Here is a 27,831-nt window from a genome sequence, read left to right on the forward strand (position 1 = left end):
AACATTTTAAATATTCATTGGTGTATGCTACAATCTTTTCCTTTTTAATTTGGGCTTTACATCTTCAGAGTGAGCAATAGCATTTTAAATTTAAATTTTCAGTGAAACTTTGAAAGAGGAAATATGATGTCTCAACATACTGTTTTCTTTAAAAAAAGGACAACAAACATAACCCCCCCAAACACAACGTACACACCCCATTCCTCCCCCATAGTTCTAGTCATTAGATACTCCAGGAAGTGATCTATTTTTTTTTCTAAGAGAAGTCAGCATATTGCTATTGCTTCTTGTCTTAAAGTTCGTATTTGATTTACCATTCAGTTTTGTAACACCATCACAGCAGACAGTTTACCACTTAAATGATAAAAGTTTCAATAGGCACTTTAGTGGAATTACGAAAAAGCTACCACTCTTCCACCATGATGCCAGAAAGCTACCCTCTTTCTAAATCAGGTCAGTAAACTGCACCTTGTAGGCCTGAGCTTGTCTCAGTGTAATTCCAGAGTAACAAAATAACAACAACAAAAACCTGTGTATGTTACAGGATTTATCATTCTTTCACAAACCAAACCAAAGCTGAGAGTATGATAAATGTAGTAACTTGCTGGAAACAATTGCTGTCTTTTATAATCAAAGTAATTGTGTCTTATATAAAGCTTAGGTTTATCTTTTAAGTTGTTGGTTTGCTTTTCTTTTTGTTTCACTGCTGTACTTAAGTGACTTTGTCAGGGTTGTAACTTTCTTCTCCAAACATATCTGCCAAGATCTTAAAGCGAGGTCCCCAGTCACTCAGATAGTCATAGTCCTGATCTGCCTCTGTAGTGAGGGAGTCTATAGAGCTGAGAGACTCTGCAACAGATCCATTTCCTTCATAAGCATAGGTTGCCAAGGAGTCATAAGGGGGTGCAGATGGATCTACATCATTTTCCTTCAGCCTTTGATTAATGAAATCTCTTATGTCTGTGTTATCTTCCGCTGGTGGTCTGTGGCGTGTAAAACGCAAGGTGTCTGGTTTTATGTCCCTGCGCATTTTGTTATCTTCAATCACTTTGGGATTCCTCAGGGCTCCTATGTCAAAAGCCTGGGTGTCCTCTTCTCCACCTCCTTCATCATCGTAATGGATAACATTATCTCTGATGTCTTCTTTAGAGGTCATCAGGGTGTCCTTTTTCTTCTGCCTCCGTAGTGCTACATAGAGTACCACAATGACTGTAACGAGAGACAAGTGAAGTTAAGACATGCACAGAAATAATTTAGTACTCTGATGACACATCATTATATCTTTCTTTGAAAGCCACAAGCAATCAAAGGGACTTTTGTCCTTAGAAAAGAGCAATGCTTAGCAGTGCTCTAGCCAATGAAAAATTATCTGCTCTTTGACATATGAGTCTAACTTTCCTAAGTGCTTGCTGTACTGCTGGAGAAAGTATCAAATAATTTTTCTGCTGGTCTGCTTTGCAAGCAAACAGAATTGAACATGACTTCAGGATTTTAATTCAGAGAGATAGAGATGTGTTTTTTTAAAAAATATTTTCCATAGCAAAATAGAGAAAAGAACCCTAAATTTACACTTTGAAGACAAGAATAAAAAAATTAAACCAAAAACCCAACCCACAGAGTATTACAGAAAAAAAAAAAAAAAAAAGGAATTTTGAATAATAAATAATTTCAAACTTGAGATTTTTGAAATAGAGAAGAAATAATCCTATTCTAGCTTTTTATACATTACATTTTGACCTCTTCAGGGATCTGATTCAAAAAATTACATGTTACAAGGTTCTGGAGAGAAGAGAGGTCCAGGAGAGCTGGCTGATTTTCAAGTATCATGTCCTCCAAACTCAACAGTGGTCCAACCTGAGGAGCAGGAAATCAAGAAAAGGCAGCAGGAGGCATGCATTGATTAATAAGGAGCTCTTGAGTAAAGTCAGTGATAGCAAAGGAGGCACCTAAGAGCTGTAAACAGCGACAGGTGAGGCAGGAGGAATATACAGTGGCAGTCTGAACACGCAGGAATGCGGTTAGGAAAGACAAAGCCCGCGTGGTGCTGTCTCAGGAGGGACAAGAAGGGCTTGTACAAATAAGACAGAAAAAAATAGGGTAGAAAAAGTGGAGCAAAGGTGGTCCCACTGCTGAACGGGGCAGGGGAGCTGTCGCCAAATGACACAGAAAAGGCCAACCTAAGTCAGCAACTACTTTGAGTATGCATTTTTTTGTGAAGTTGTCCTTCAGTAATTCCATGTCTCTGAGACCAGAGGGAAAGTCTGGAATAAGAAAGGACTTATCTTTGGTGGAAGAGGATTAGGTTAGGCAATACTTGAACAAACTGGACACACAAGTACATGGGATATGGTGAGATATATACATGAATGATGAGGAAGGTGGCTGCTAAATTTGTAAGGCTATTTCTGATAATTTTTGAAAGGTTATGGAGACTGGGAGAGGTTTCTGAGAACTGGAGCATCACTCTTATCTTCAAGCAGAGCAACAAGAATGAGCTAGGGAGCTAGCAGCCACTCAGTCTCACCTTGATTTTTAGGAAAGTGATGGAGAAAATAATTCTGGAAACTAAGAAAGGACATAAAAATAGCAGGCATCCTACTGCTACGTGTACACTGCTACACATTTATGAAGGTGAAATTGTGCTTAACTCATTTGATAGCTTTTTACAATAAGGTTACTGGCTGAATAAGGGAGAAAAGTACAATAACTTAAACATAACTTTAGCAAAGTTTTGATAGTATCTTTCATAAGAATCTTCCCAGAAAACCTGAGAATGTGTGAACTATACGAGCAGATGGTGAGGTGAATTGCAAAGCTGACAAACTGCCAAACTGTAAAGGTTGTGAGCAAGATTTCAAAGACCAGAGGGAGGCCAGTCACTAAAAAAATACCACAGGATTTGGTACTGGTACTGCTTTTGTTTAATATTTTCATAAACAGCCTGGATAGTGGGATTGAGTGCACCCTCAGCAAGTTCTCAGGCAATAAAAAAGAGTGGCTGTGCCACTGTTCAAAGGCGTCTCATCAGGCTGAGAGAGTGGGCCAAAATGAACTCCATGATGTCCAACAAACAGAAATTCCAAGTCCCTCACACAGAGAGGAGTAACTGCATACTGCAGGTGCTGTTGTCCAGATGACCAGAAAGCAGCTAGATAGACGAGGCCTTGGGATCCTGGCAGACAAGAAGCTCACATCAGCCATCAATGCTCCCTTGTGCCGAAGATCAACAGCATTTGGGACTGCATTAGGAGAAACAACGCGAGCAGGTCTGGTGGGATGGTCACTGCCCTCTGCTCAGCTCTGCTTATGCACACTTGGAGCTCTGGGCCCAGGTCTGGGCTCCTCATTACAAGACAGACATGAAGTTAGCCCAATGTACAGCCACAAAGATGATTAGGAGATGGGAAATCTGCCACACAAGGAGAGGCTGAGAGAGCCAGGTCTGTTCATTCTGGAGACGGCACAGGGGGATCTTATCAATGTCAATAAGTACCTGATGGATGGATGGAAGTAAAGATAGAGCCAGGCTTTTCTGAGGGGTGACCTGTCACAGGACAAGAGGCAATGGGCACAAACTGAAATGCAGAAAATTCCATAAAAATGTAATAGAAGGCTTCTTTATCACCAGGATGTCAAGCAGTGGAATATGTTGCACAAAGTTCTGGGGTATCCATCCTGCTCTAACTGGAATTGTGGCAAAGGAGAGGACATTCTTCTTGATGCAAAAAAAATTGAAGTAAGTTATTTTGCTTAGTTGTTTTTTAGATTTTGTTATAAGTTGTTCAGAATGACTGCATTTGTGAATTTAACTGCTACTCCATGGGAAGCATGTTTGCCATTCTTGCTCTGATATGGAAAAAAAAATTCTCACAAGGATTTTTTGACGCAGGGCAAAAATCCTGACTTTTACCCACTCTTGCTCAGAAGCTATTTATGTAACCCTGAGCCTTTAGTGATCCATTTAAGTGGCATCTGCATCAACCAAATGCAATGAGGTATCCACATGTTATATTCTGTGTCAGGAGCTATTTTTGTGTACTATCACGGGACCTTGGAAGGCACTAGTATCAAAAGGAGGCATAGGCCAGCATCTGTAAGACTCAGCCTGATTTCTGAAACCCACATGGTGCCTGTGTAAGCTATAAAATTGAGTTTATATTGCTTAAGACTATATAACAAGTAAGATGCACTTTGGATATGCTGTATATAAGTATATAAATATAAGATAGAACAAATAACAATACCACCTCATGAAATCCATGCCCGCCTGAAATAAAAAAAAAAATCTTCCTGTGAAGCTTTATATGGATGTGGCCAGTAACAGTCTATGTTACAATTATTTTCTCCTCCTCCATTCTTCATTCCACTTCAACTTAAGTAGGCATGAAGAATTAAATAAAGGCTCTTAGTGCTGTTACTGTCAGTAGGACTTTTCTACCTGAGTAATAATCTAAAAATTAATCATTCAAGAAAGATATTTAAAAAAAATTCAGAGATAAAATTATTATTTGGGTTCCACTGAAAACTGATTCTCTTAATGCTGTAAGAGATATTGAATGGATTAGCAGATTCATGGTCATGATCAGTGCTTTGGGATATTCTTCTAGAAATAAACCGCCACACATTTTCTATGGCTTTTGTTAAAAACTAGGTGAAGCTAGTGAGTAATCACAGTAAAGCATTTTGCAGGCTTCATGAGAACTAACCTAGAAGTATAACAATACACAACAAGATTGCAATCAGAGCTCCTGTGCTGAGGCCAACTGGCAAGAAGATTGCTTCCACGTTGCAGGACTGGATGGTGCCATCAGAATCACATCTGCAAACACGGATAGTCAAAGTGTTTGTGCTGCTCTGGACAGGGTAACTGCTGTCTTCTATTACTATTGGAAGAAAGTACAGCTCTTGCTGCCTTCGGCTGTAGCCATGTCTCCTGGTTTCTATCCCAGCTGTGTTGTCTGTAAAACATGACAATCATTAGATTTTTAATGTGTACTTCATTGCATACTGTAGCCTATATCACCTTCAGTATTAGACTGGTATTTCATATTTGAAACTTGGTGAATGACATGCACTACGTAATTGCCTTGCTTTTCCATTACAGAAGTATTGGATTCTGACTGGTACAATTTTTTCTTTTGCAGAGCCTTAAATGACATTCCTTTTCTTGTAAACCTTTTAACAGCTGAAATTTCAAAGAAGATAAAAATAACTAAAAAAGCCCCAAACAAAATATTACAAGCATGATTCTGAAGACTTTTCAGTTTTTTTCTCCTGATCTCCTTACATTCCAAGCCTGTGGTCTAAAGAATTTTGATTGCATATTAATTTAGAATCATGTCTCTATCAACAAATTAATTTCCTTAAAAATACAAAGTAGTATACCTGGACAATATGCAATCATTTTAGCTTTCCTGGCCCATTAAAAATAACTAGAGAAATGAACTGACTACTTGAAAATTAGTATGACTTAATACTGATTAGTCCACTTCTAGACTTTGTCATTTCTTCCCGGTTAGTTACTGCTGATTTTCCTGAATCAAACAAAGTAGCAAGGAAATGATATAAAGATTAAAAGAATTACATTAAAAGCAGAATCGAAATTAATTTGGCAGGGAATTAATGCGAAGACAGAACTAAATGAAACTAACCTGCTGCGATTACCATTTTTTCATCTCACCCCTATTTTTTTAAGATTTTTTATGAGATATCACATGATGGTTTTCATGCTTTGGAGGTTTGTTACGAGATAGAAGAATTAAGGGCTCCGAATTTCACACTCAAATACTGTATGGAGTTCTGATTAAGGACAATAAGAAAGAACCCTAAATACCCAAAATTATGATTAGACACCATTGAGAAGGAGCATAGCTAGAAAAAATGTTTCAGACACCTCCTTTTTGTCAGACTGAAACATGGACATGTCAAGTTCAGTTACACCTAGTTTTAAAAGGAAAAATGTTTTAGAATAGTTTGAATCAAATCAGCTTCCATCTTCAGCTTTTTATATCTATGATTAATCACCTGCACTGTATGAAAAGTTTAAGAACTAATTTGAAGACATTCTGTTTAATCTTATTTCTGTTTTTTTTCTATATTTCTATTATTAGAATTATTTATATTTTTTTTTTTTTTATTGAAACACTGAAGATCACTCTAATAGCTTACAATGGAACTAAATGACATTTCATCCTCCTTTGAGGAGAATCAATCATCAACCTCTTAACTCCTTGATTTTGAACACTTTTAGTTGCTCTTTTATGACCCCTTTCATTTGCTCAAAATTCTTTTGAGAATACGAACACAGGCAGGTGTTTGAACTCTACACAGAAGAGCCTAGAGGAGCTGAGATAGCTTCTGGTTCTTCAGTCTCTTGGCAATAAATTAATTTATAGGATATGTGTGAGAAAAGGAAATCTGTCTCTTACATGAGCAATGGGGTGTACTCCACATGGAAGCTGCCCTTTGGAGAGCAGAGTGAGGCCAGCAAAGCAGGAAGAGGGAGATCTGCAGTCCCTCTGGAAGCACTCTGTCAGGTTATCACTTCTGTTAACACGGTGGATTGATCTCAGTTCTGCTGAAAGGCAGCCTTCAGCTTCTGTCTCTCTCCAGTGCTCATTAAGTTATATTCTGAAGCATGGGGCCTGGCTTCTCTTGGGTGCAGCACAAGAGTGTTGCACCTGGAAGTATCAGACCACCCACGATTTTCAGTTGTATAGAAAAGCATGGGGATTAGGGCTTCTTGATCTATTTAAAAATTTTAAATGCACCCTTTACTGGTAAAAGCATTAATTGTACCCCAGTGAACATCATTGTGTCCTCAAAAAATAGCAAAAATTCTTTTCAGAAAGAACCTGCTTGTTAGTAACATAATTGCTAGCTTAGAAGAAAATGGTACTTGTTTATAAAAGGTTTCTGTAGTGAAAAAAAGGTTGTGTTATTGCACCTCTAAATTGTGCACAGAGCAGACCTTCCTCCACGTTTTTGGCAAACAAAAGGCAGAAGATATTGCAAGATAGGGTTTTTGTTTGGACAGATTTTCTAATATCTCTGCAAATCCTCGATAATGAAAAAAGGTTTTTTATGGTGTTTTTTGGTCTTTACATAGTAACAAATAGCATGCTTCTTTTTTATTTTCCTTTTTTTCCCCCTAATTGTTTCTAAATGCTTTTAAAAGTTTATACCTTGGAGGTTTCCATTTTTATGGAATATTGTTTTAATAAAGTAGTGAAGCCTCATTAACAGATCACTGAGCTCCAAAGTCATCTCAGTGTCAACATTACCGGTTTGAACTTAATTTAATTTATCTAATAATATTTGAATAATTTCCTCACCAAACTCACATGCGAAGCACACTTTACAAAAGCTGCAATTACTGTATAGATTTAATAAGTTTAAAGATTCTTTTGATTAATTGAATCTGTTCAAATTACCTGAGAAGACTTCTATTTAAAGCAGAAGTTTGTAATTATTTAAAAAAAAAACCAAAACAAACAAAAAAACAAAAAATAACCTTGGTGAAGGTAAAGGATTTTTAGGAAACAGACAAGGGGAAAAACAATTAAAGCTCTTACTTTAAAGAAATCTTGGGGGAAAAAAAAGTATTTAGAAATACATAGCATTTATGTTCTAAGACTATATAATTATGAAGATTCTACCCATATGGGCCTTGAAATATATTCCTGAGGAGAGTAATGCTCTAATCTTCCAAGAACAGAAGTAAGGGAGCTTGGATCTGTTGTAAAGTCATCCTTCATATTCATTGAGCTGTCTGTCTCAAGAAAACTGTTTGAATGCCCTTTGATAAAATGCTTTGGATCTACATAGTTTTGATTTTATAAGACACTATTATTCATGTCTACAATATTATGAATGGTCTCACTATATTCTCTATTTACAGATCCTTAAGTGAATTTTCTTGCTCATCTGTTCAATCTCTTCATCTATCTATGACACACAAAGATAAAAGTCACTATTTGGGAATAAACCATTTTCATTCTATCAGCTTCACAGGAAAGCTATGTATAAAGAGAAAAGAAGCACAATTTATTTTTTATTTTTTCAGATTTATTTCTTCCTAAAGTTTCTTCGAGATTAATAGTAGCTATCTTATGTTGTTTGCTTTAGTTTTCTATCACATTACAATGTCAATAGTACACAGCTTCAAAAATTTTCTGGGCTATATACTAATTTAAATACATTTTTTAAAAAGCTAAAAAAAAAAAAAAAAAAGCCTTTGCAATTTTATTTCATTTGGTGCATTTTTAATTTCTAGTACTTTTAAGGCTTGAGTCACTTAATTTGCAAGAAGGGAACCTTTACCTTACCATCAATGTAACCTCAAATTTAAATTGAAAACAGTAATTTAAAAAATTAAGAATTACATACTTCTTTGGATAGTGATGCATATGACCTGCACAGACAAATGTTTTTGAACTTTGTAGATATTTTAGGTATTCTTTCTTTAAAGTGTAATGTAAGTCTTTTTACATAAAAAGCTAATCACAGTTATTTAAAGCTAGTTCAAATATTTCTTTTTCTCTTATTTGATTAAAGTAGTTAGTGGTGAAAATTTACTACAGTTTATTTTGTTTTAGCTGTGTCTGTTCACAAGACTACATCATTGAAGATGCTTACAGTAGAAAAAAACAATCAATTATCTGTCTTTTTTTGTTCTTTGCCATCTAACAAATGAGTTAAAATTATTAAGGAAAAAAAAAATATTTTCGATTATGAAAAAAATTGGAAGAAAAATCAGGGATGTCAGTTGCATAAATATCCAAGTTATTAATGGTGTTGTACTTCAGCAGCACTTTCCATATTTAGATCTCACTCTTCTGCAAGAATATGTATCCTCAAGAATACACAATATCTGGGTACTTTGAAAATGGTTAGCAAAGTCTTAGTATTTAAACAAGACAGCAATAGTGCCTTGTTTAAAGGTATACCTGCATTGGCATATGGATTCTTCCTGAGATACTGAATGATAAAAGGAAGAAAATAAAACAGGTAGCAGTGTTTTTGAAGGCCTGTAGGGAAATCTCAGCCTTTGGTGTTCTGACAATTCCTGCCCCTAAAAATAAGAAAAGGTGCAAGACCTGAATTTATATTAATATAAGTCCCAGGGAGTTTAGCAATTAGAAATGTCAAAGAAAAATGTTAGCTCTGTAGACACAACTGTAATTGAAAATAAACATTTTTGTCATTGTAGCTACAGTCTGCTGCTCTGAAAGAGAGATATGGGTAACCAACTTACTTCTGTAGTCATGGACTGTGAAGTTTGGTTTGTTGGAAGCCTCAGATGACAGTTTGAAGGAAAACCTTTGCCCAGCTGGTGACAAATCTTTATCTGCTGCAGTGATGGTCTGTATCACCTGAAACAAGATTAATTCTGAAGTCAGTTCACTCTTCTAAAAGAAGCAGTTTTGTGGAAGTGCAAAGTGAACATCAAATAAAACTGTTGAAAGTGAAATTTTGCTGGATTACTGTCATTCCCTCAATACACTGGACAGTGGAGGCAAGAAGTCTGAATTCCATAACCACCAGAGAACTCAGAGAGGGTCTTGCTTTGACATATCTGATGAAAATCTGAAAGATTTACTGTATATTCATTTAATATGAACATAAATGCTAGTGATGGCTTTCAGTTCAATGGTTATGCTTCACTTTATCTGCTACTACTTCTGTCACAGTTGCAACCCTTTAAGAAAGGGATTCTTTCTCAATTCATAGCTATGAAAAAGAACACTAAAGGGTGGCTCAGGCCCATAAAATTGGAGAAAGTTAAAAACAATTAGACTGTAAATAGACCATAAAAGTCAACAAACAGTATTCCGATATGTATTTCCAACAAAGATATTTTGTTTTTAGAAGAATTCTGACCATGTTGTAATTTTTAAACCCAGAAATTTCTACTGCTATAAATAATGAGGAAAGAAAAAGCAAAAGACCAAGCATTACAAATTTGAAATACCTGTCCTGGCTTGGCATTTTCACATACAGATGTCTCATATGGAACTGAAATTTCAGGAGGAAACTCGTTGACATCCAAAACATTTATTATAACGTTGACTTTGCTGGTTAATAGTGGGTTACCTATAAAAAATTTTAGAAGAAAAGTGTTATGTTTATTGTCATCACCAGTCTCATAAACTGTCATAAACCTGTGATCTCAGTACTGTGACTCACAAAAGCCCCTGACTTCCATTAATTTCTGATTGGAACTAAGAAGCAAACAGAACCAACTTCTTATCAATTTGTACCAGCCTTTGATCCATTACTCTTCATGGGTTAAGGAATCAATCAGTGTGATTATGTTTATTAGAGCATAAATGGAAAAAAAAAAGGGAAGTTGCACCTGCTATTAAGGATGAAACTTTTCTGAGATCACTTTTCATTAAGCCTGTGGAAAACACTTCCAATGATTAAAGCTGAACTCTGTTTTCCACAACTAAATGCAGAAAATCAGTATTTGTTGTCTAGCCATTATTTACATCTTCAGAATATCAAGGATGCAAGCATAGCATAACAATTTTGAGGACGGAGAAAGAGAGAAAGATTTGGAAAAAACCAAAATCTTGCAGAGAGCCATACAGAGTGAGTATTAGCTTTAGCAGTGAAACATGCACAGCTAGCATTCAACTATTTGGCCATGTTGTGGAAGGTATTTCTTTGCTGCAGGCAGCAAATAATTTTGGGCAAAAGAAATGTTAAACAACAGTATACACCACGATTTTTGCCACTGTCCTTTCTCTATAGATAGTCTTCATCAGTGACTAGATGCATTTTATAAACAAGTTTACTTGCAAATGCAATATCTGACAAAACAGAGACACTAGTCAATACAAAGCAGACAATGTTCTCTTTTACTTTATGCTGAGACTTCCTGCAAAATAGCAAGTACATGAAAGATAGTATAGCTGATGAGTCAAAAGTATAATTATTTTATACTTTTTCACTTTAGAGTGGAAGAAACTGTTAACTACTGAAAAAATCTATTTTATAAATCAAGGTGATGGAGAATGACAACATGGGGCCATGTAGTACAAGAGGAGTTGTCTTGAATTTTCAGGAAAAAATCATAAAATTATAAAATTATTTGGTTGGGAAGGAATTTGAAAGATCATCTAGTTCCAAGCACACTGACACATGCAGAGACACCTTCCACTAGACCAGATTGCTTGAAGTTCCTTCCAACTTTGTCTTGAACACTTCCAGGGATGGGGCACCCATGACTGCTCTGGGCAACCTGTGCCAGTGCCTCAGCACCCTCACTGTAAAGAATTCCTACTTGATATCCAATCCAAATCTACTCTCTTTCAGTTTGATGCCATTTCCCTTTTCCTGTCACTACATGCTTCTGTCAAAAGTCCAGCTTTCTTGTAAGCTCCCTTCAGGTACTGGAAGGACACAAATAGGTCGTTCCAGAGCATTCTCTTCTCTAGGCTGTAAATCTCAATTTTCTCAGCCTGTCTTCATAAGTTACATGCTCCAACTCTCTGATCATCTTCATGGCTCTCAATGGACCCTTCAAATTATTTGCATTGGGCACTTGCTTTTCAGTTTGTAAATTGGCATTTATTTGGCTTATAACTAACATAGCAAGGGGCAAAGTCTCTTCACATTTTCAATGTAGAAAAAAAGGCAAGATTTCTTCCTTATTCTTAGGAACTACTAAATGCAATAGTAGTTTCAGGAGACCTCTGTCAAAACCAAAGATATTCCCCCAATGATTTCCTAGTTACACAGGACTAGCTGCAAGATGAGCTTTGTTTTACCTATTTAGAAGTAGTATATAAATTGACCATGCGGTAACACAGATTGGAATCTAGAAGACAACAAAAACACACTACCCAGATCATACATTTGTAGTCCCTACCTATGAATTGAATAGACAAATACTTAATATTTAATAGAGAAAATATATAATGACATGTCTTTGAATTCTCATTCATTTCCAGTTTAGCATCATCCCTACTTGCAGAATGTCTCTGTGGAGAAAGGCATAGTGCAGTACAGTCTAAGATGCAGTTTGGACTGGCAGCTAGGAATTAGATACTTATTCCTTAGGTGCCTGAAGAGCTGGAAGAAATCTAGATCACTTGTTCACAATTGAATTGGTTCCTTTGTATAATAGGAAATAAAAGAAAATACTAAGAATTTATTTTACTCAGTAGAGGGCAAGACCTCTATAAAGAGATCAGAAAATCCCTGAACAGGTCGAATTCACACAGTGACTGGGAGAAACAATCTGACCTAAAACTTCCCTCCTAGCAGTACTCACTGAAAAGGACACATCAATTCACACGGAGTAACTCAGGATTTACTTTAGATGTTTTTGTGTGTGGGTTCATTTTAAGGTACAACATTGAGAAACAGGGGTTCAGGAGATATTCTTCAAACAGATTAGAGATTAATGCATCACCACCAAAATACAAGCATAGATGTTAATTTCCTTTTTGGAATATATTCACAATGCCTTCCCAATATAACAGTGAATGTATTTGAAATTCATGCTTCATGAAACTATCAGATGATTTTTATAATTTCTGTTAGACATGTCCATTTCTTTAAGAAGTTTTTTAGGTCATATTTTTATGAAGTTGCTTTTCTAAATTACTTTTTTTCTGCTTTTTTTTGCAACAGTTCTGGTAGTATGTGACCCATATTTTTAAAATTAACAAAAGGATTTGACCTTTTTTTCTCCCTGAAAATCACAACAGGATAGCATGCTCTGGAAATATACATGAATATGAGTATACTTCTTACATTTATTTCAGGATGATGTATCTGATTTATTTTCTGTGGTTCCTCGAAAGACATATTAGAGGCCAAAATCTTTTCTTCCTAAGTATTTCAGCAAACTAGAATTTTACCTCACATAAATGGTCTGGAAAAGTCAGATGCGAAAGTAAACAGAATTATCAGAGCCTACGATGAACCTATTTCAGGTTTTCATTTTGTTTATATGATTTTCTTTCTGGTTTGCACTGACATCACTTTAGCTTCTTGTGTATATAAATATTGACTGCAAGCAGATTGTGTACAGCTTTGAATTCATACACAGTACCAAAGATCTGTAATACTTGATGTGAACAAGAACAAAGAATTGCATTTAAATTATGACTTCGCAGACTTGACCTCAATTTTCTCTGTTTTTTGTCTGTTGTTTCTCTCAAAATAAGGTCTTTATGAACCCTTTGAACACAATAGCGATGTACATGCTGGTATTACTGAGTGAGTCACTAAAAGCATCTGCTTATGCTTTTTAAACCCAGATTACACAGATGAGAAGACAAACTGGTTAAATCATGAGCCTAGAAATTAAGAAACTGATTTCATGTTTCAAGTCTGCCTGGAAGACACAGGAAAATTAATTAGCTTTATTAATTTGTTTTATCAACTTAATTAGTTGAATTCATCTTCCCTTGTTCTTTTTCTTGTCTGTAAAACAGTGACCATCCTGCTTCCTTCTTTTGCTTGATTGCCATCATATGTCAACATCTTAATGGTTCAAAGCTATCATAGCAATAGAAAACAAGCAACATTCTTTGAATAATGGAAATATGAAAATCCAAGGTGTCTGACAAAATAGGTACTGACTATTGAGCAGAACTGCTGATTCCTTAAACCCAGTTATGGTATGCAGGAGAAGATCAACTCCATCTTGAGATTTAAGGTTTTTTTAACATTCTCAAAATTTAGGCCTAGGCATAGGTGAGTTGGAAAGATGGTTTGGATAGGAAGGAATGTTACTTTCTTTTTATTCTTAAATTATGCCTTGAGGACAGGAAAGCAGAGATAAACTCTTACGCATTTTATCTATCTCCTCTTTTGTAAAATAAAAAAGATCACTTCCATACTAGGTAATTAGGTAGCATATGGAGGAATTTGAACACTGGACTGTTATTTTTTTATTCCACTATGATCTTATAGCAGCTCTTAATACAGTTTTGGCCTGGGGCAACCAGTGGTCTTGTGGACAATTCACATGCATGTGCTGGGAATTAGTAAAGGCAGGGACTACTCTTAAAGGATTGATTTGCATGTGGGGCCTCTGGGAGGTAAGAAGGCATAGAAATAAGCTACTTCATGCCAGGTGGCCTTTGTGCTTGAAATGAATGAGAGCCATGTTTAATTTATTAGTTTGGATAGGGTTTGTGGCATCAAAAATGTTCAGAAACAGCAACCATACAGGCTACTAGGGTGTTGATTTATCCTAAGAGTTAAAAAAACAAAACAACAAGCCACATTTAAATTAGTCAGGTAATGAAAAAAGGTACAGAGGAATTGGGAAGTGAAATGGGGGAAAGCAATGTGGGTCTGAAATGTCCTCCACCTGCTCATGGACTTTGTTCTATATAAACCTTGAACTTTATTTCTGTGAGTGGGTTAGGTATGTTCTGCATTAAACTGCCTTCATATCTGTCTCATCATCAGCATGTCCGCAGAACGATCATCCATCTCTTGCTTAAAAGCTTCTCCATTCAGTGACAACTCAAGAAAAGGTAGTTTACAGAATGATCATTAGGATGTGCCTAAAAAGTGTGGGAAGTATTGTTCCTCTTCTCTCAGAATAAGAAAACAAAATTTTAGCAATAAAGTTTTTTTAAATAACATAATCTGACTGCTACTAGTTATGAGTCTATTTATTTATTTTCATTTTATAAGGAAATATGTATATATGTCCTTATAGAGAGATAAGGTCGGGAGGAAGTGAAAATACTTCAATAATAATACTGTCTGTTCTTTTCTGAAGAAAGTTTATGCGGCTAATTTCAATACTGGACATGCTTCAACAAAGTCATGCATATATCAAGGCATTTCTCTGTTTTTTTCTGTGATAAGGGATGACAGTTTCAGTTTCTGTGTCAGCACTGGACAGCAATTTTTTATATCAATATTTCTTCAAATATAACAATTTCCCCTCTATCTTTTTCATTTTTTTTCTTTCAAACCATTATTTTTGCTTTTGTGCAGTGTGTCATCTCTCAATCCTCCACCTTTATTTTATGCTCTTAGTCAGACAATTGCACATAATGTTTTGACAGTTACTATACCTCAAATCCCCCCAAATTTTGCCAGTTACTAGTATAGTAGAGATATGGCAATTTTTGTTATTATTATAGATAATGGTCAATGTATATATATTTTGGGATATGCTGCAATGAAGCACAGATATGTTTTAGGTGCAGGTTCTTAACATAGCAATTAATAAAATTGGGCATTTCAAAATACATACTATTTGCTACAGCTCTGCTTAAATTTCATACTGTTTTATATATGTCCATGGACAAATACATTTTAGGGTTTTAAGCATCTTTAATTACTCTTGAGAATAATAAAAAGATTTAAATCAATTTACTAAAACTGTTTCCTTACTGAAGGAAAAAAAATTACAATTCTGAAATGTCCTTTGCCCACTACTAAGTCTAAATAGTTAAGCTTTACTGAAACATACCATGATGAGAACTTCTTTCTGCATCTGCCTGCCTTTCAGTTTCTCTGGAATCAAATTACAGTCCTGCTGGATTTTCTGGGAATATATACTGCACTTGTATCTCCATGGACTCAACCACTTCTGACAGTTTAGGCTTCTCTGTTAGTGTATGCCTTTTTCAATCTATGGATAAAATTCAAGTGTTCATTTGACTGGTGTTCTCTTTATATTTTCAAGCTCCCAGGAGTGAACCCATGGTTCTTTTTGAGATAACTACAACTGAAATAATATAGACCATCTCCGCTTCCCAAATCTTCCTCTTCCTGTTAGTAGGATGTATTAACTTTCAAAGACTTGGACAAGAAATACATTGAGGAAAACATGTTCTTTGCTACAGAAACTTGCCTTCTCTGACACATAAACAACATAGAATGAATAAGAAATACAGCAGGACCCTCTTTTACAGCCTGTTGATGTCAACAGAAAGAATTCTGTGGCCGTTGCACAATTGCTAATTGACCAAAAAGACTTGTATTCAATGCATGAGGTACACCTGAGAGTTACAGTTTGACAAGACCATGAATGAGAAATGCCATACACATGGATGGCAATGAAGAAAGTTGCAGGTACATGATATATTGGAAGAAGGGACTTCTCATAAAAATAAAGGCTACGTAGAAGATGCAGAGACAAGAAATTAAATTATCCCACCACAAATCACATAAAAGGGGTTAGGCAAAATTTTGGGAAGAGAGAAGAGACAAGAGCAGAGATGCAGCACACAGATTAGTTCATTTAGGGCATTAGATCTTGACTTAATTTTAGAGTACTTTTAATATGAGTATCAAATGACCCTTTACATTTTTCTGCCTTCAAAAAGCGCATTGACAGATCTGTTATTTGACTAACCTAATTTCATATGAAGTGACTTACAAAATCAGAAATCAAAGCTAGAGGGCACCCATACAGATCCTCATGCTCAGCATGCTGACAAAATGTATTTCACCTTCTAAGGGAACTATGGTTATGTGAGGTCTGCTTGCAAAACCTTACTAAACAGGGCTGATTGAACATCACAATTATCCTCACGAGTCTTGGAAAATGATATTCATTGAACTGTCTTAAACACTCTTGGCAATTCAAGCACTCTTCACATTATATTTATACCTGAGCATTACATTCTGAGAAAAACACCATATTAGCATATTAATTCAGTTTGTGTCATACTTACTAACTTTACTTGCAATTATAGAGAAATTGTATTGTGCTGTGCTTTCTCTGTCCAGTAATTCATTAGTAGCAATGGTTCCTTCAGTAGCATCTATTGTAAAGTAGCTGTCCACATCATTCTTCCAATCCATGAAGTATCTGCATGTGAAAAATATTAAAGAAAGTAGATGCAAATGTGAAAATATTACTCATTTATCATAGCAGCAGTGTAGTCGCCTCAAATTCTATTTTCCTCTTCTCAGCTATTACCATCCTTGCAGGAAGAAGACAATAAAGAATGATTTGTTTATTTCTTTTTTTGCTGAGTTGGAATGCTCAAGGGGAAATGGGATATAATAAAAGGTTTAGTACTCCTGGTGTTCAGATTATTTGAAAATCTTGAAGTCCCAAGAAGATGACGCATATCTTCTGTGACCCTGATTACTTATATCAGCCATTTTGGAAGCACTACACAGGCTTAGAGGGCAAAAGAGAGAAGGTATGTGAAATAGGGCTTGAGGTAGGGATAGTGATGAAGAATGTGCCAGATCTGGTCTCTTTGCATCCATTTGTAGCTGCAGTGAGCTGGACATAGCCTCACAAAGAGTTGACTGAAAAGATTTTGGCAAGGTAACAGCAAGGGAGATGGAGAAGGGTATACTTATTGCCACACATATACAGGGTCAATAAACAGAATTTGCTTTTGTGAAGAATATGCACCTTTCACTCGACCTGTGAGGAACAGGGAAATATCATTGTTTTATGTTGTTTTGTTTTATTTTTGTTTTCCTGAACCTTTAGTTGTTAAGAAGGATGAACATAGAATAGCTTTAAAACTGGAAAGGTCTACTTATTTCTTATTTTTCTCTAGCGAGGAATAGAAAGCAGAGATGTACCTGTAAAAATAGGTGCTTAAAAGCAGTGTGATAACTATCCAAACCCATTTCCCTTAAATGCTAATTAATTTGAATGTCTATTTTCACATTTGATGCTACTGTTTATAGTCATAACAGATTATTATTTTTTTCTGCTGCAATTGCCTCCAGCTACTAATTTCCTTTTCATTGTTAGTCTCTTCATACCTTGATAGTGTTTCTCAAAAACTAGGCAGGATGAAATTGAGGAAGCCATTTGTGAGCAGTAGGCAATAAGAACAAAATGGCACTCAGCAACGAGTACATTCAGAAGATTATAAAGCCTAGAGAACCACTCCAATGGCACCTCATTTCATTCAAACCAATAAGAATAAAAGTTGCTTTTTTCATCACTAATTAGAGTTATTTATGTATTTAATTTAGAGGAAATGGAATGATAAGCACTGTAATTGTTTACTTCTGTAGAAGGAAACAACTGTAGAAAGAAGTACGTGTCATAGTTACAAAGAAAATATTTCTACTTGGTACTAAGAATGCCAATAGCTCTGGAAGACTTGAAGAGTAAAAAAGGCACAAATAAGGTGATGTGCTTGTCTGGAGACATTTTGTTCAATCAAAATCACAAAAAAACTCCTCTCTGTAGATGAAATAGGTTATTTCATCAATTGACAGGCATCATTACCAGTTTACTGCCTTAATTGAAAAGCCTCAGAAATGGTTTGCTAAAGGCAGCATGTATCATTTTACATAGTTGAGCAGGCACATTTTCTTGAATACAGTATTATTATCTACCCATATTTGTAATTTCAATCTCTTTGTTCAAAATTTGCTTGACATTAAAATTATGAAAAATATATAAACCATTTATTAGAAATATCATTACCCTAAGATACTCTCTCAGGAGCAGCAAAATTACTCTGTCAGGCTTTGCATGTTTAATAAATTATAATTTCTTCCAAAATTAAATACACAGCAACACACAAATAAATGAGTTCAAAGCATGAGAAAGTAACTTGGCTTTTATTTCCCCTTAGGAAGATTAACTTTGCCTGAGTACCCTGCACATCACAGTATGAGCCAGGAAAAAAAGTACAGGCTTTAATTCAAAGCATTTTGTAGGGGATGGTCTCCTCCAACAGGGGTCTTTGAAAGTAGAGAAAACATATTAAGTATGAACACTGCTGTGTTTGAAGTTCAAGTATGAATATTTGTAGGATGAGAATCTGATAGAATCAGATTCTGTCTGGAAGCATTCACACAGGTGATTAACTTCATGCACAGGCCCAGTATGCCTATTCCTAAACATAAGCTTCAACAGGATTAAAGTCCACAGTAAGCACTGCAAGACTAGCACTACTCCTGCTGGTACCTATGGCAGAATTCCTCAGGGCTTCCATGGAAATGGGAATTGAACAATTTGATAAAAGCAGAACTGTAGCAGTTCCAAATTCATCATGTTCACTTTCATTGTGCTAACAGTGTGAAAACTATTATGTCCATCACGATTAGCACTCTCAGTATTTTTTTTTTTAATTTTACTTATTTTAATCTTTAGAGACATCCCTTCCTCCTCTCTCCATGTGCTGCACATAAGCTTAAGTTAGGCATGCTGTTTCAGCTCCTCTCATTTTAAGAATCTACATATTCAATTAAGCTACAGAAGGGAGAGTTATAGGCAGAATTATCAGAAATGTATGGTCTAAAACAGATCAATTTATGGGAAAAGCTGCAAAAAAACATCCATTCTTCCTACTTTCTTTGGCTGTCCTTGTATAGTACCCAAAAAAACATACCCAGCAGAAAATCATCTCAGCCACAGAACTGCTCCCAGATACATCAGTAAGTCTATAAATCTTAAGAAAATAATGAATTGGACCCCATCTCTCTGGTCTTACATGGAAATTTTTTGGCACTCCCCATGGGGAGGTCACTTTTGGTAAAGGCCCTAAGGAAATACAATTTCCTTTTACAGGAAGAAATCACTCTCACACACCAATGCTCAGTGTGCAATTTTTTATAAATAGGACAGCAACAGCTAATCTCTTTCCAAAGCCAAGTGCATAGTCTGAACTCTGTCCTTAACATGGAAGAAATTATTTGAAGAAGAGAAGAAATGGGGAAAATGCCTTCAACCAGAAAAATCAGTACCTTTCTCGAGACAAACCCAAATATCTGGGACATAAACCCTGACATTTCTTGTGAGATTGGGATACACAGAGGAGCACTGCTGAAATACTGGTATTAGGACAGCTGTCTAGATCTTCCAGTCATGGTCTAGCAGCTTGAAGCAACTGACGTTGGTTTATTTGACTGTTCAGGGTGCCTGCAAGGCAGACCATGGATAAGTGCACTAATCCTAAGAGGTATTTTCTTCCTTGAAAAGTTAGGGAGAACTTACTTGTTGATATAGGACAAAGAAGAATTATTTTTCAGAAGCCCCTGAATAGGTCTGCCTGGCAGCTCTCAGTACCAGACATTGATATCATTCATATTCACTGTCAGGGAGTACAATCTGACTTATATGTCACCCTGAATATTCTTTCCAGCAGAGAAGTGTATTCCAGGTTATGTTGTTGAAGGCAGGAAGTGTATGGAAGGACATATCTTTGCTAACACTGAGTTTTCTCAAGAATAGCTGCATCATGGAGCATAAAGGAGACAGAATGGAAATATTAAGTTTATAAAATTATAAGATTCAAGCCTGTAAGACTCACCCATAGTCTACACAGACTTCTTAGGAGCTCCAAGAGCTATGGACACTAACCCTGGCTAGACAGTGAGGCTGCATGTCCCCCATGAGCTCTCACAGACAGTCCCATGGAAGAGGGCTCATCTCCTGGCAGAGAGAGGAGAGCAGCAGGGGCTGAGCTGGCTCTTGCTGCAGCACAGAAGATGGCACTGCTTGGTGGAGTGGTTGAACACATGAGTGACAGCAGGTCATCCTTGTGAGGACAGCAGGGACTGAGCCATCGAGCAGACAGCTGCAGTTGCTTCAGACTGTTATGCCATGAGTAAAAGAGTTGGACAGCTGTCCTGTGCTGCTGGAGAAACCCATGTGACAACTTGCTCTGAAGGGATGGGAGGTGGCAGGATGTTAAGGAGACTGTGAAGCTTAAAACTTATGACTTAAAACCCAGGATGTAATTTTTTGTCTTAAAAATGTGGAGGGGAAGATTTCTCCTGCCTCTCATGGGAAAAGCTTGTTCTTGATGTTATGGTTATGTAATTTAAACCAGGAAATGAGCAAGAGAAGACTGGTTTAAAGCTACATTGAGAGAATTAAGGCTAAATACCAAAGAGGTAAAAGTCAAGGATTGACCTTAAAGAGTGCTAAAGCACAGACAATAGATAAGGTGCAAGATAAAAAGGCAGTGGCAATGTAAGATCAGCACAACCAAAATTAGGCATTTGAAGGTTAATCAGTTCTGATCGTAGTGCCTTTGTGCTCAATAAACATTTCCTAAAATAAAAATCCAATGGATTTTTTTAGTTTTAGAGAGGCAAATAACCAGGTGATAGAGGAGCTTTATAAAAATACCTTCATTTGTCTCAACTCACACTTTGCTGATGTAAAGCACATTGCTTACTCTAGTACCTAGTGACTTAGAACACTGGCTTTTTTAAAGAAAAAGATTGCAAAGAAAGAAAAGGGAAGAAATAACAATTATCTGTAATGTGATAGGTCACTATTTGTGTATATAACTTTAAATTGTTTAAACTGCTTTCACTTTCAGTTTTATTTAAATATTAAAGTGCAACTAAATGAGAATGAGGGTCCATGACAACTCGGGATATATAAATATCACCCATCATATCAGAAATAATAAGTAGTAGCCTAAAATCATTTGGAACATAAATTAAAGCTAAGAGAATTCTGTTGGGTATTGTGACCAGTTACTATTTTTTTTGTAATTCCAATACATATATAATTAAATAGATGAAAGAAACATTAAAGGAGGAATGGCAAAAGAGGTGAGGGACTAGAAGAATACAAATGAGATTCAAGCTGTGATGAGACTACCTGAAAGCCCAAAGAAATTTTCATTAGTAGAATAATCATGTGCTGTGGCTTAAAATTATTAGATCTCTACAAATAACTGGATGTTGAGAATATGACACCTCTACAACACAATTTTGTCCTTGGCATTATGTCAATAGATAAATATAAAAAAATTAGAGGAAGCTTACAGAAAAGCAAGAAAAACTGTCTTGGGTCTAGGAACTTCCAAGTTATGAGGAAAGATTAAAAGAACTAACATATGCTTAGCTTGGATAAGAGATGAAAAAGGAGAGGCAGGATAACAGCCTAGAGATAACTGAGTAGCTTCAACAGCAAAAAGGGGAGGGTAGGATTTTTTCAACACAGAGAAGTGAAGGGAAAATTATGTGCTGTAGCAAATCTTTCTGTCAGTGATGTATATTATGCTGCACACCAGAGGAATGACAGAAGTGCTGTCACTTGGTACTAAAATAAAAAGCTGGGTAATGTAATAGAGACTGTAAAGGAAATTTCTAGATAGGTGGAATGATAATCCTTATAGTCTCAGTAATCATAAGCTCTGCTAAATAGAAAACAGTATAATCATACCAATCATACTCAATGCGCAGTTACAAATATTTTAAAATATAACAATGATTTTGGGGGCTTTTTAAGATTGTCATTATTAAAACATAGGGAAACAGAAAAATCACTCCTCCAACAAGAAACAAGTAATTCAGACTTCAAGTTAAGCTTGAAAGAAATTAAAATGTTAGAGACTGCAAATATATTGAAGCTTGTATGCTTGTATGTCTTCTAAAATCCCATCCTGCCACTAAAATTTCCTTCCTGCAACTCTAAATCCATTCACTGAATTATCATTGTATAAAACTCAAACAAATCTTATCACCATATTTACGTGCACAAATATGAGAAACTCTAAGTCAGAACTTTATCACTCTTCTCAAAGGTATTTGCTAAACTCTTCTGCTGATTACTGGAAGTATCTTCCATTCCAGTTAACACAGAGGAGTCATTTTCATGGTTTTGCTAAAGGTGCAATCAAGAACTTTTGAAATGAGTCCCCAGTGTAAAAATATCTTATCAAATAATCCACCATAAGCTTTTCCAATTGGTCAGCAGGTCTTTTTATTGTAAAAAATGGTACAAAAGTGCATGGGTCCCTGCTCTCAGAGTCCCAGGCACCCATGGCATAAAGGCTTGCTGGAGGAATCAGGTGTTTTGTGTGAGCTGCACCACAAGGGCTCATCAGCTGCAAGAATTCGTCAGCACAGTCTGCCAGGCATTTGTCTGCTTTGGCAAGTTTCTCAACAATTTCATTTTCTGCTGTTGCTGTAACCCATGATGCCTAAAAAGTCATTAAGTTCGAACAGGTATAAATAAATTTAGCAAAACATTTTATTTTCTTGTGCTAAATAATACAGTCATCTGAGTATTTACAACTGAATAGGATTGTTAAATTTCCAGTCATTCTCAGGGCTACAGCACTTGAAGCAATATTATATTAACTTAGCTCCTTTTCCATACCTCCTTTCGACTTAAAGATTACTCTTGACTCTGTTTCTTGTGGTTTTCTATTAATTTGAAAATGTTGTTTCACACAGTTTTATAGGAGCAGAAATGGTAATATTTTTCTCCTCTGTGCAGCATGGTAATATGAAATAAAGTGTCATGTATTACTTGCTCAACAGTAGCAGGCAAGTTTTGTATATAATTCTTGTTGTCCTGTGCTAATACAATTGCAATAATTTTTAAGTGCCCTTTACACTGTACAACCCAGAAGCTATTGCACTGTATCCATGCACACAATTATATATGTTATATATTAGATATTTTAAAAATACCCAGTGTTTAATAGTGTGATATTCTTATTGAAAGAAGTAAATGCAGTCAACCTTACCTATTTCCACAAAAAAGCATCATCTGATATATTCATACCAAGACTATTAGAAAAATTTAACACAAATAACAGCAAGATAACATTTGAAATTTTGTTGTAAAATTTGCCTGTCATTAATCAAAAAAAGAATGTTTTTACATAGCAGATGCTAGATCCACTAGGTTGCAGAGTATTTTTTTAAATATGTTTTCAATAATTTATTAAGCCATCTCTCTTAATGGTAGCAGAAATTTTCTGTACCTTTGCTGAATATCTTCAGAACACTGCTGAAGCATTTGAGGTCAAAGCAAAGGAAACTTGGACTGGTCTGTCAGATCATATCCCTTCAGTAATCCTATGGATTCAAAGAAGATCCCAGAACAACCCTACCTATGGAAATGCATAATTGTCTCAAATAAGTTGATTTTGTTTTTCTTTTTTTTTTTTTTTTTCTTTTTTTAGGAGGAATACTAGAAATAGAGGATAAAAAACAACTAACAAACAAAAAACCCTCAACAGAGAAAACCTAGCTCCATCTGAAGTCTGAAAAGGAATCAGCACTACCATTCACTACTAAATATTACCTTAAAATCTTAACATGAGATCTCACCAAAGTGCACAAGCAGACAAAGTCACAGAAGGTCTGCTATTGTTTCAGGTTAAGTAGCTATCTCCTATCCTGACCTCCCTTCCAGCTTTGAATCAGCATTATCTGTACCTCTCCCAAATGAAAATTTCCTTTTCAAATGAATTTTTTTCAGCTGCTTTATGATCTAACCAGTGTCACAAATGGGTCATTGCTCAGTTATTCTTGCAGAGCTGATCTCAAAAACCACCTCAGGTGTGATGCTAAGTTGGCATAATAAAATGCAACCAAAAATGAGCAGCCAATGTAGTTGGTCTAACTTGCTCTAAGTGCCTTTATTGCCATATAATAATAACACACAACCAACAAAGGGAGCATACACTGAAAGTTTTTAGAGGCATTGCTTTGTTCCAAGGTATCAAAAATCAGAGATGCCTGTGTGGGTGATGCTATAGAAATGGTAGAATTTTCTTTATACCACACCACACCTGATACACCTAAATACACCCCCAAGTGTACTGACATACTGAAATATTTCTGTCAGTTTAACTGTGATTTTTCTTTCAGCATTTCCCACAAAAGGCCATATTCCTACATGATTTTGCAGAGATTTTCAAATGCACAAAACACTTAGGTAAAGTTTTTGATCTCTCACAAGAAAAAAACAGTTTGAGTCTTTGGCTGGCTACTTGATGGGGTTCACAGTCCTTCATACATGGCTCTCTACTTCTGGGATTTTAATCAGGAGGTTGGAGGTTTAGTGATATTAGCAGTCAGTATCTTACTTGGTCTGGAATGAGCAGTGTATCTGTGCAAATAAATTATAATTTGCTCCTTGGAGAAGATCAACCATTATGCTAAATTAATTGACAGGAAATCAGCAGCTGCAGGCAGCCAAACTAATGATGGGTCAGAGTCAAGCGAGGGAAGCTGTTAAACTTTTCATAAGCCTTATAAATCTTACATAGGAATTTTAGTAAAACATGCTAGGTAATATAAGAATTAAAATGTGCTGCAGTTCAGTTATCAGCCCTTCCAAACTGCCAATTCTGCCTGTCTACAACTTCCTGTGATTTCTCTTCCCTCTGCCTTTAAAGGTTTTGTTCATTTGCTTATCTGACCCTCCAGTCAGCTCCACTGTCTGCTCTGGATTTCTCATTTCCAGTTGAGTATCTTATCAAAGGCTGTTGTCATTTGGAAAATGCATTGTTTTTATTCAGTCTCAGCATCATTTTTCCTGCTTCATTGAGCAGGCAGAACCGCAAGACAGCCAGGCAGAGGGAAAGCTTTGTCCTGCAGTTTAATTAAGTCTCAATTTTTGGACTGTGAGCAGCAGTAGAAGGCACGTTGGACTTAACACCCTCTCTCCCAGCTTAGCAGTCAATCCTGCTATGGTGGGAAAGCAGTAGAGCACTTTCTATATCAGCACCACACATTACAGGCCATGGACACCATTTCACCCTGATTTTGAAAGGTGTGCATTTGCCCTTGCCCTGCTGCCCATGGTCTGTTCTTTCCCTTTTCATCCAGCCCACAGCAGGAGGAACCCATCACCTGCATTCTCCAAGGCACCTGGGCACTACATCTCACGGTTGGTGAAGAAGTGAAGGGATTTTGCTTTAATGGTTTTAGGTGGGGAAAGAGCATGCTGGGATGAGTGTCTGGAGTCTGAGTGTCTCTACCAAAGGGCAGAGTGAGTATGGAAAGATGGAGTAAGTAAACCTGAATGGATACCTCAACCCTAAACAAAGCCGAGAGGGGTAAAGCAAATGCTCTGACTCCATCAGATAGTCAGCCTCAGTAGAAGCCTAAAATTTACTTTGCACTTGGGTGCACCTGACAGAAACCCCAAAGGATAAGACAAAGGTGCTTCCTGGGCCACTATTCCCATGTCTGGCCTGGAATGCTTTGTCTTCTGATAAAGTGCTAAGGCATTAAATATCATAAACACTATAAAGGTGAGCTGGCTTACTGGCATATATCCAATAGAAATAATCTTTGATTGTTTTCTTTTGCATCATGTAAATAGATAAATATTAGCTCTGTTCTATATCTTTTGGAACCAAAATCTGAACAAATATCGTATTTTTTTTTTCCATTTAAAAAGCTGAAGTAAAATGCTGATGCTGAGACAATCAAAGGAAAAGCAAATAAAATAGCCATGCTGACTCTAGAGAAAACTGCAGCACGGAGTAAAAGATTTATTGCTTGCTTAGATCATCATTTGGGACTCAGTTGGATTGCAGCTGGATCTACAAGGGGAAACAGTGAAGTCAAGAATTGGAGGCTTCTTTGTGCTGCTTGAAGCTGGTTTGGTGAAGTGCTTATAAAATAAGAGATTATTCAGAACAGCTCTGATGCTGCAGAGCTGCTGCATTTTCCTCTTTCATTTCTCTTCCCCAAGCCTCTGATGTATCAAGGAATGCAGAATCTGCAGAGGTCAGTATAAATATGAAGTCACCTTTTCAAAGGTTTTATGAATTTCATGAGGGCACCAGGCAAAACTTGCTGGATAAGCATCTCCTTGCTCCCATTTGCATGCTGATGGTCTGACCTGAGCAACATCAGGTCCCATCACTTATTTCTAAAATGGGTTCCTCTATCCTCCTGTCTGAGCTGAATCTCTTTGCTTTGTTTCCTACACACTATTTTCAGATTTATTTTCTAAAATAATCTGTAGTTATAGACCTGTGTACTTACTATTCCAATGAAGGCTGACAGCAGTCTTTTTAGCCATCATAGATTCCCTTCCTTTATTTTGTGCAGATTCTGTTACAGCTTATTAAAGATGGATGTCACAGAAATAGAAAAGGGTGGAGAATGGCAGGGTCTTCTGGAGGTCATCGGGTCCAAACCCTCTGTTCAAGCAGAGACACCTAGAGCCATTTGCCCAGGACAACTCTAAATGTTTTTTAATATCTCCACAGAGAGACACTTCACCACCTCCCTGAGAAATCTGTGCCAGTGCTTGGTCAACCTCACAGAAAGAAGTGTTTCCTGTTCCTGATATTCAGAGGATACCTATGTTTCAGTTTGTGCTCACTGCCTCTTGTCCTGCCCCTGGTCACTGAGAAGAATCTGTCTCCATTCTCTTTGCACCCTCCCTTCAGGTGCTCCTATGTGCACTAAGTACATTTATAACTGTTAAGAGCCTCTTCAGGCTTGTCTTCCCTGGGTTAACATTCCCAGCTCTCTCAGGCTTTCCTTAAAGAAAGAATACTGCAGTTCCCTCATCATCTTCAAGGCCCTTGGCTGGACTCCCTCCAGTGTGTCCATGTCTTTCCTGTACTAAGAAGCCCAGAATGAGGACACAGTAAAAGTAGGAATATCTGAGATCTGTTTGCATCTGGAGTCAGAATATGACTGAAACTTCCAAACACAGAGATCCCAAAAAGTGTAATACTCTCAAAACCCCCGTTGTTTAAACTCTATTTAAAAGCCTGAAAAAAAATGAACAAAGCGCAAAATGTATAAGAAACTCCGCATGCAATAGCTATTTAATCATGATAATAAATTTGAGTATTTTAGGACAGGAAAGTATGCTTGCAAACAGACCTAAAGGACAAATTCAGAAAGAAAGAACATGGAATTTGTCTAGGTTTAAATGATAGTTATCCTTATGGAAAGGCATGAAAGACCTTGAATGAAAATTATTGGGAAACTTTTTTATTATTCTATACTAGTGAGATAGCTTCAGGGTCGACTTGGTGCACCAAAGTGCAGATTACCAACTATCACACTTCCCTGTAGCACATATGTTTTTCTTAGACATGGTTTTAAGTCCTGAGCCCTCTTAATTCTCTGTCAAGCCATGAGAGGTTCACCAATTGAGGTGATGTGATA

The 27,831-nt window shown here is 36.5% G+C and overlaps 1 protein-coding gene across 3 annotated transcripts in view; it reads right to left on the reverse strand.

Moving 5' to 3' along the window:
* Positions 1 to 532: 532 nt before the first annotated feature.
* The window catches only part of CDH12 (cadherin 12), a 519,546-nt gene continuing 492,247 nt past the window's right edge, over positions 533 to 27,831 (reverse strand). For all 3 annotated transcript variants that reach the window (XM_056485304.1, XM_056485303.1, XM_056485302.1), the window contains 5 exons: positions 16,671 to 16,807; positions 9,974 to 10,095; positions 9,257 to 9,374; positions 4,707 to 4,958; positions 533 to 1,209 (listed from right to left, as the gene is read on the reverse strand). In XM_056485304.1, the coding sequence (XP_056341279.1) occupies positions 713 to 1,209; positions 4,707 to 4,958; positions 9,257 to 9,374; positions 9,974 to 10,095; positions 16,671 to 16,807 (1,126 nt within the window). In that variant the 3' untranslated portion in view covers positions 533 to 712. The remainder of the gene's footprint in view (positions 1,210 to 4,706; positions 4,959 to 9,256; positions 9,375 to 9,973; positions 10,096 to 16,670; positions 16,808 to 27,831) is intronic.

This window comes from Oenanthe melanoleuca, chromosome 2, assembly GCF_029582105.1.
Source record: "Oenanthe melanoleuca isolate GR-GAL-2019-014 chromosome 2, OMel1.0, whole genome shotgun sequence".
Taxonomy (NCBI): domain Eukaryota; kingdom Metazoa; phylum Chordata; class Aves; order Passeriformes; family Muscicapidae; genus Oenanthe; species Oenanthe melanoleuca.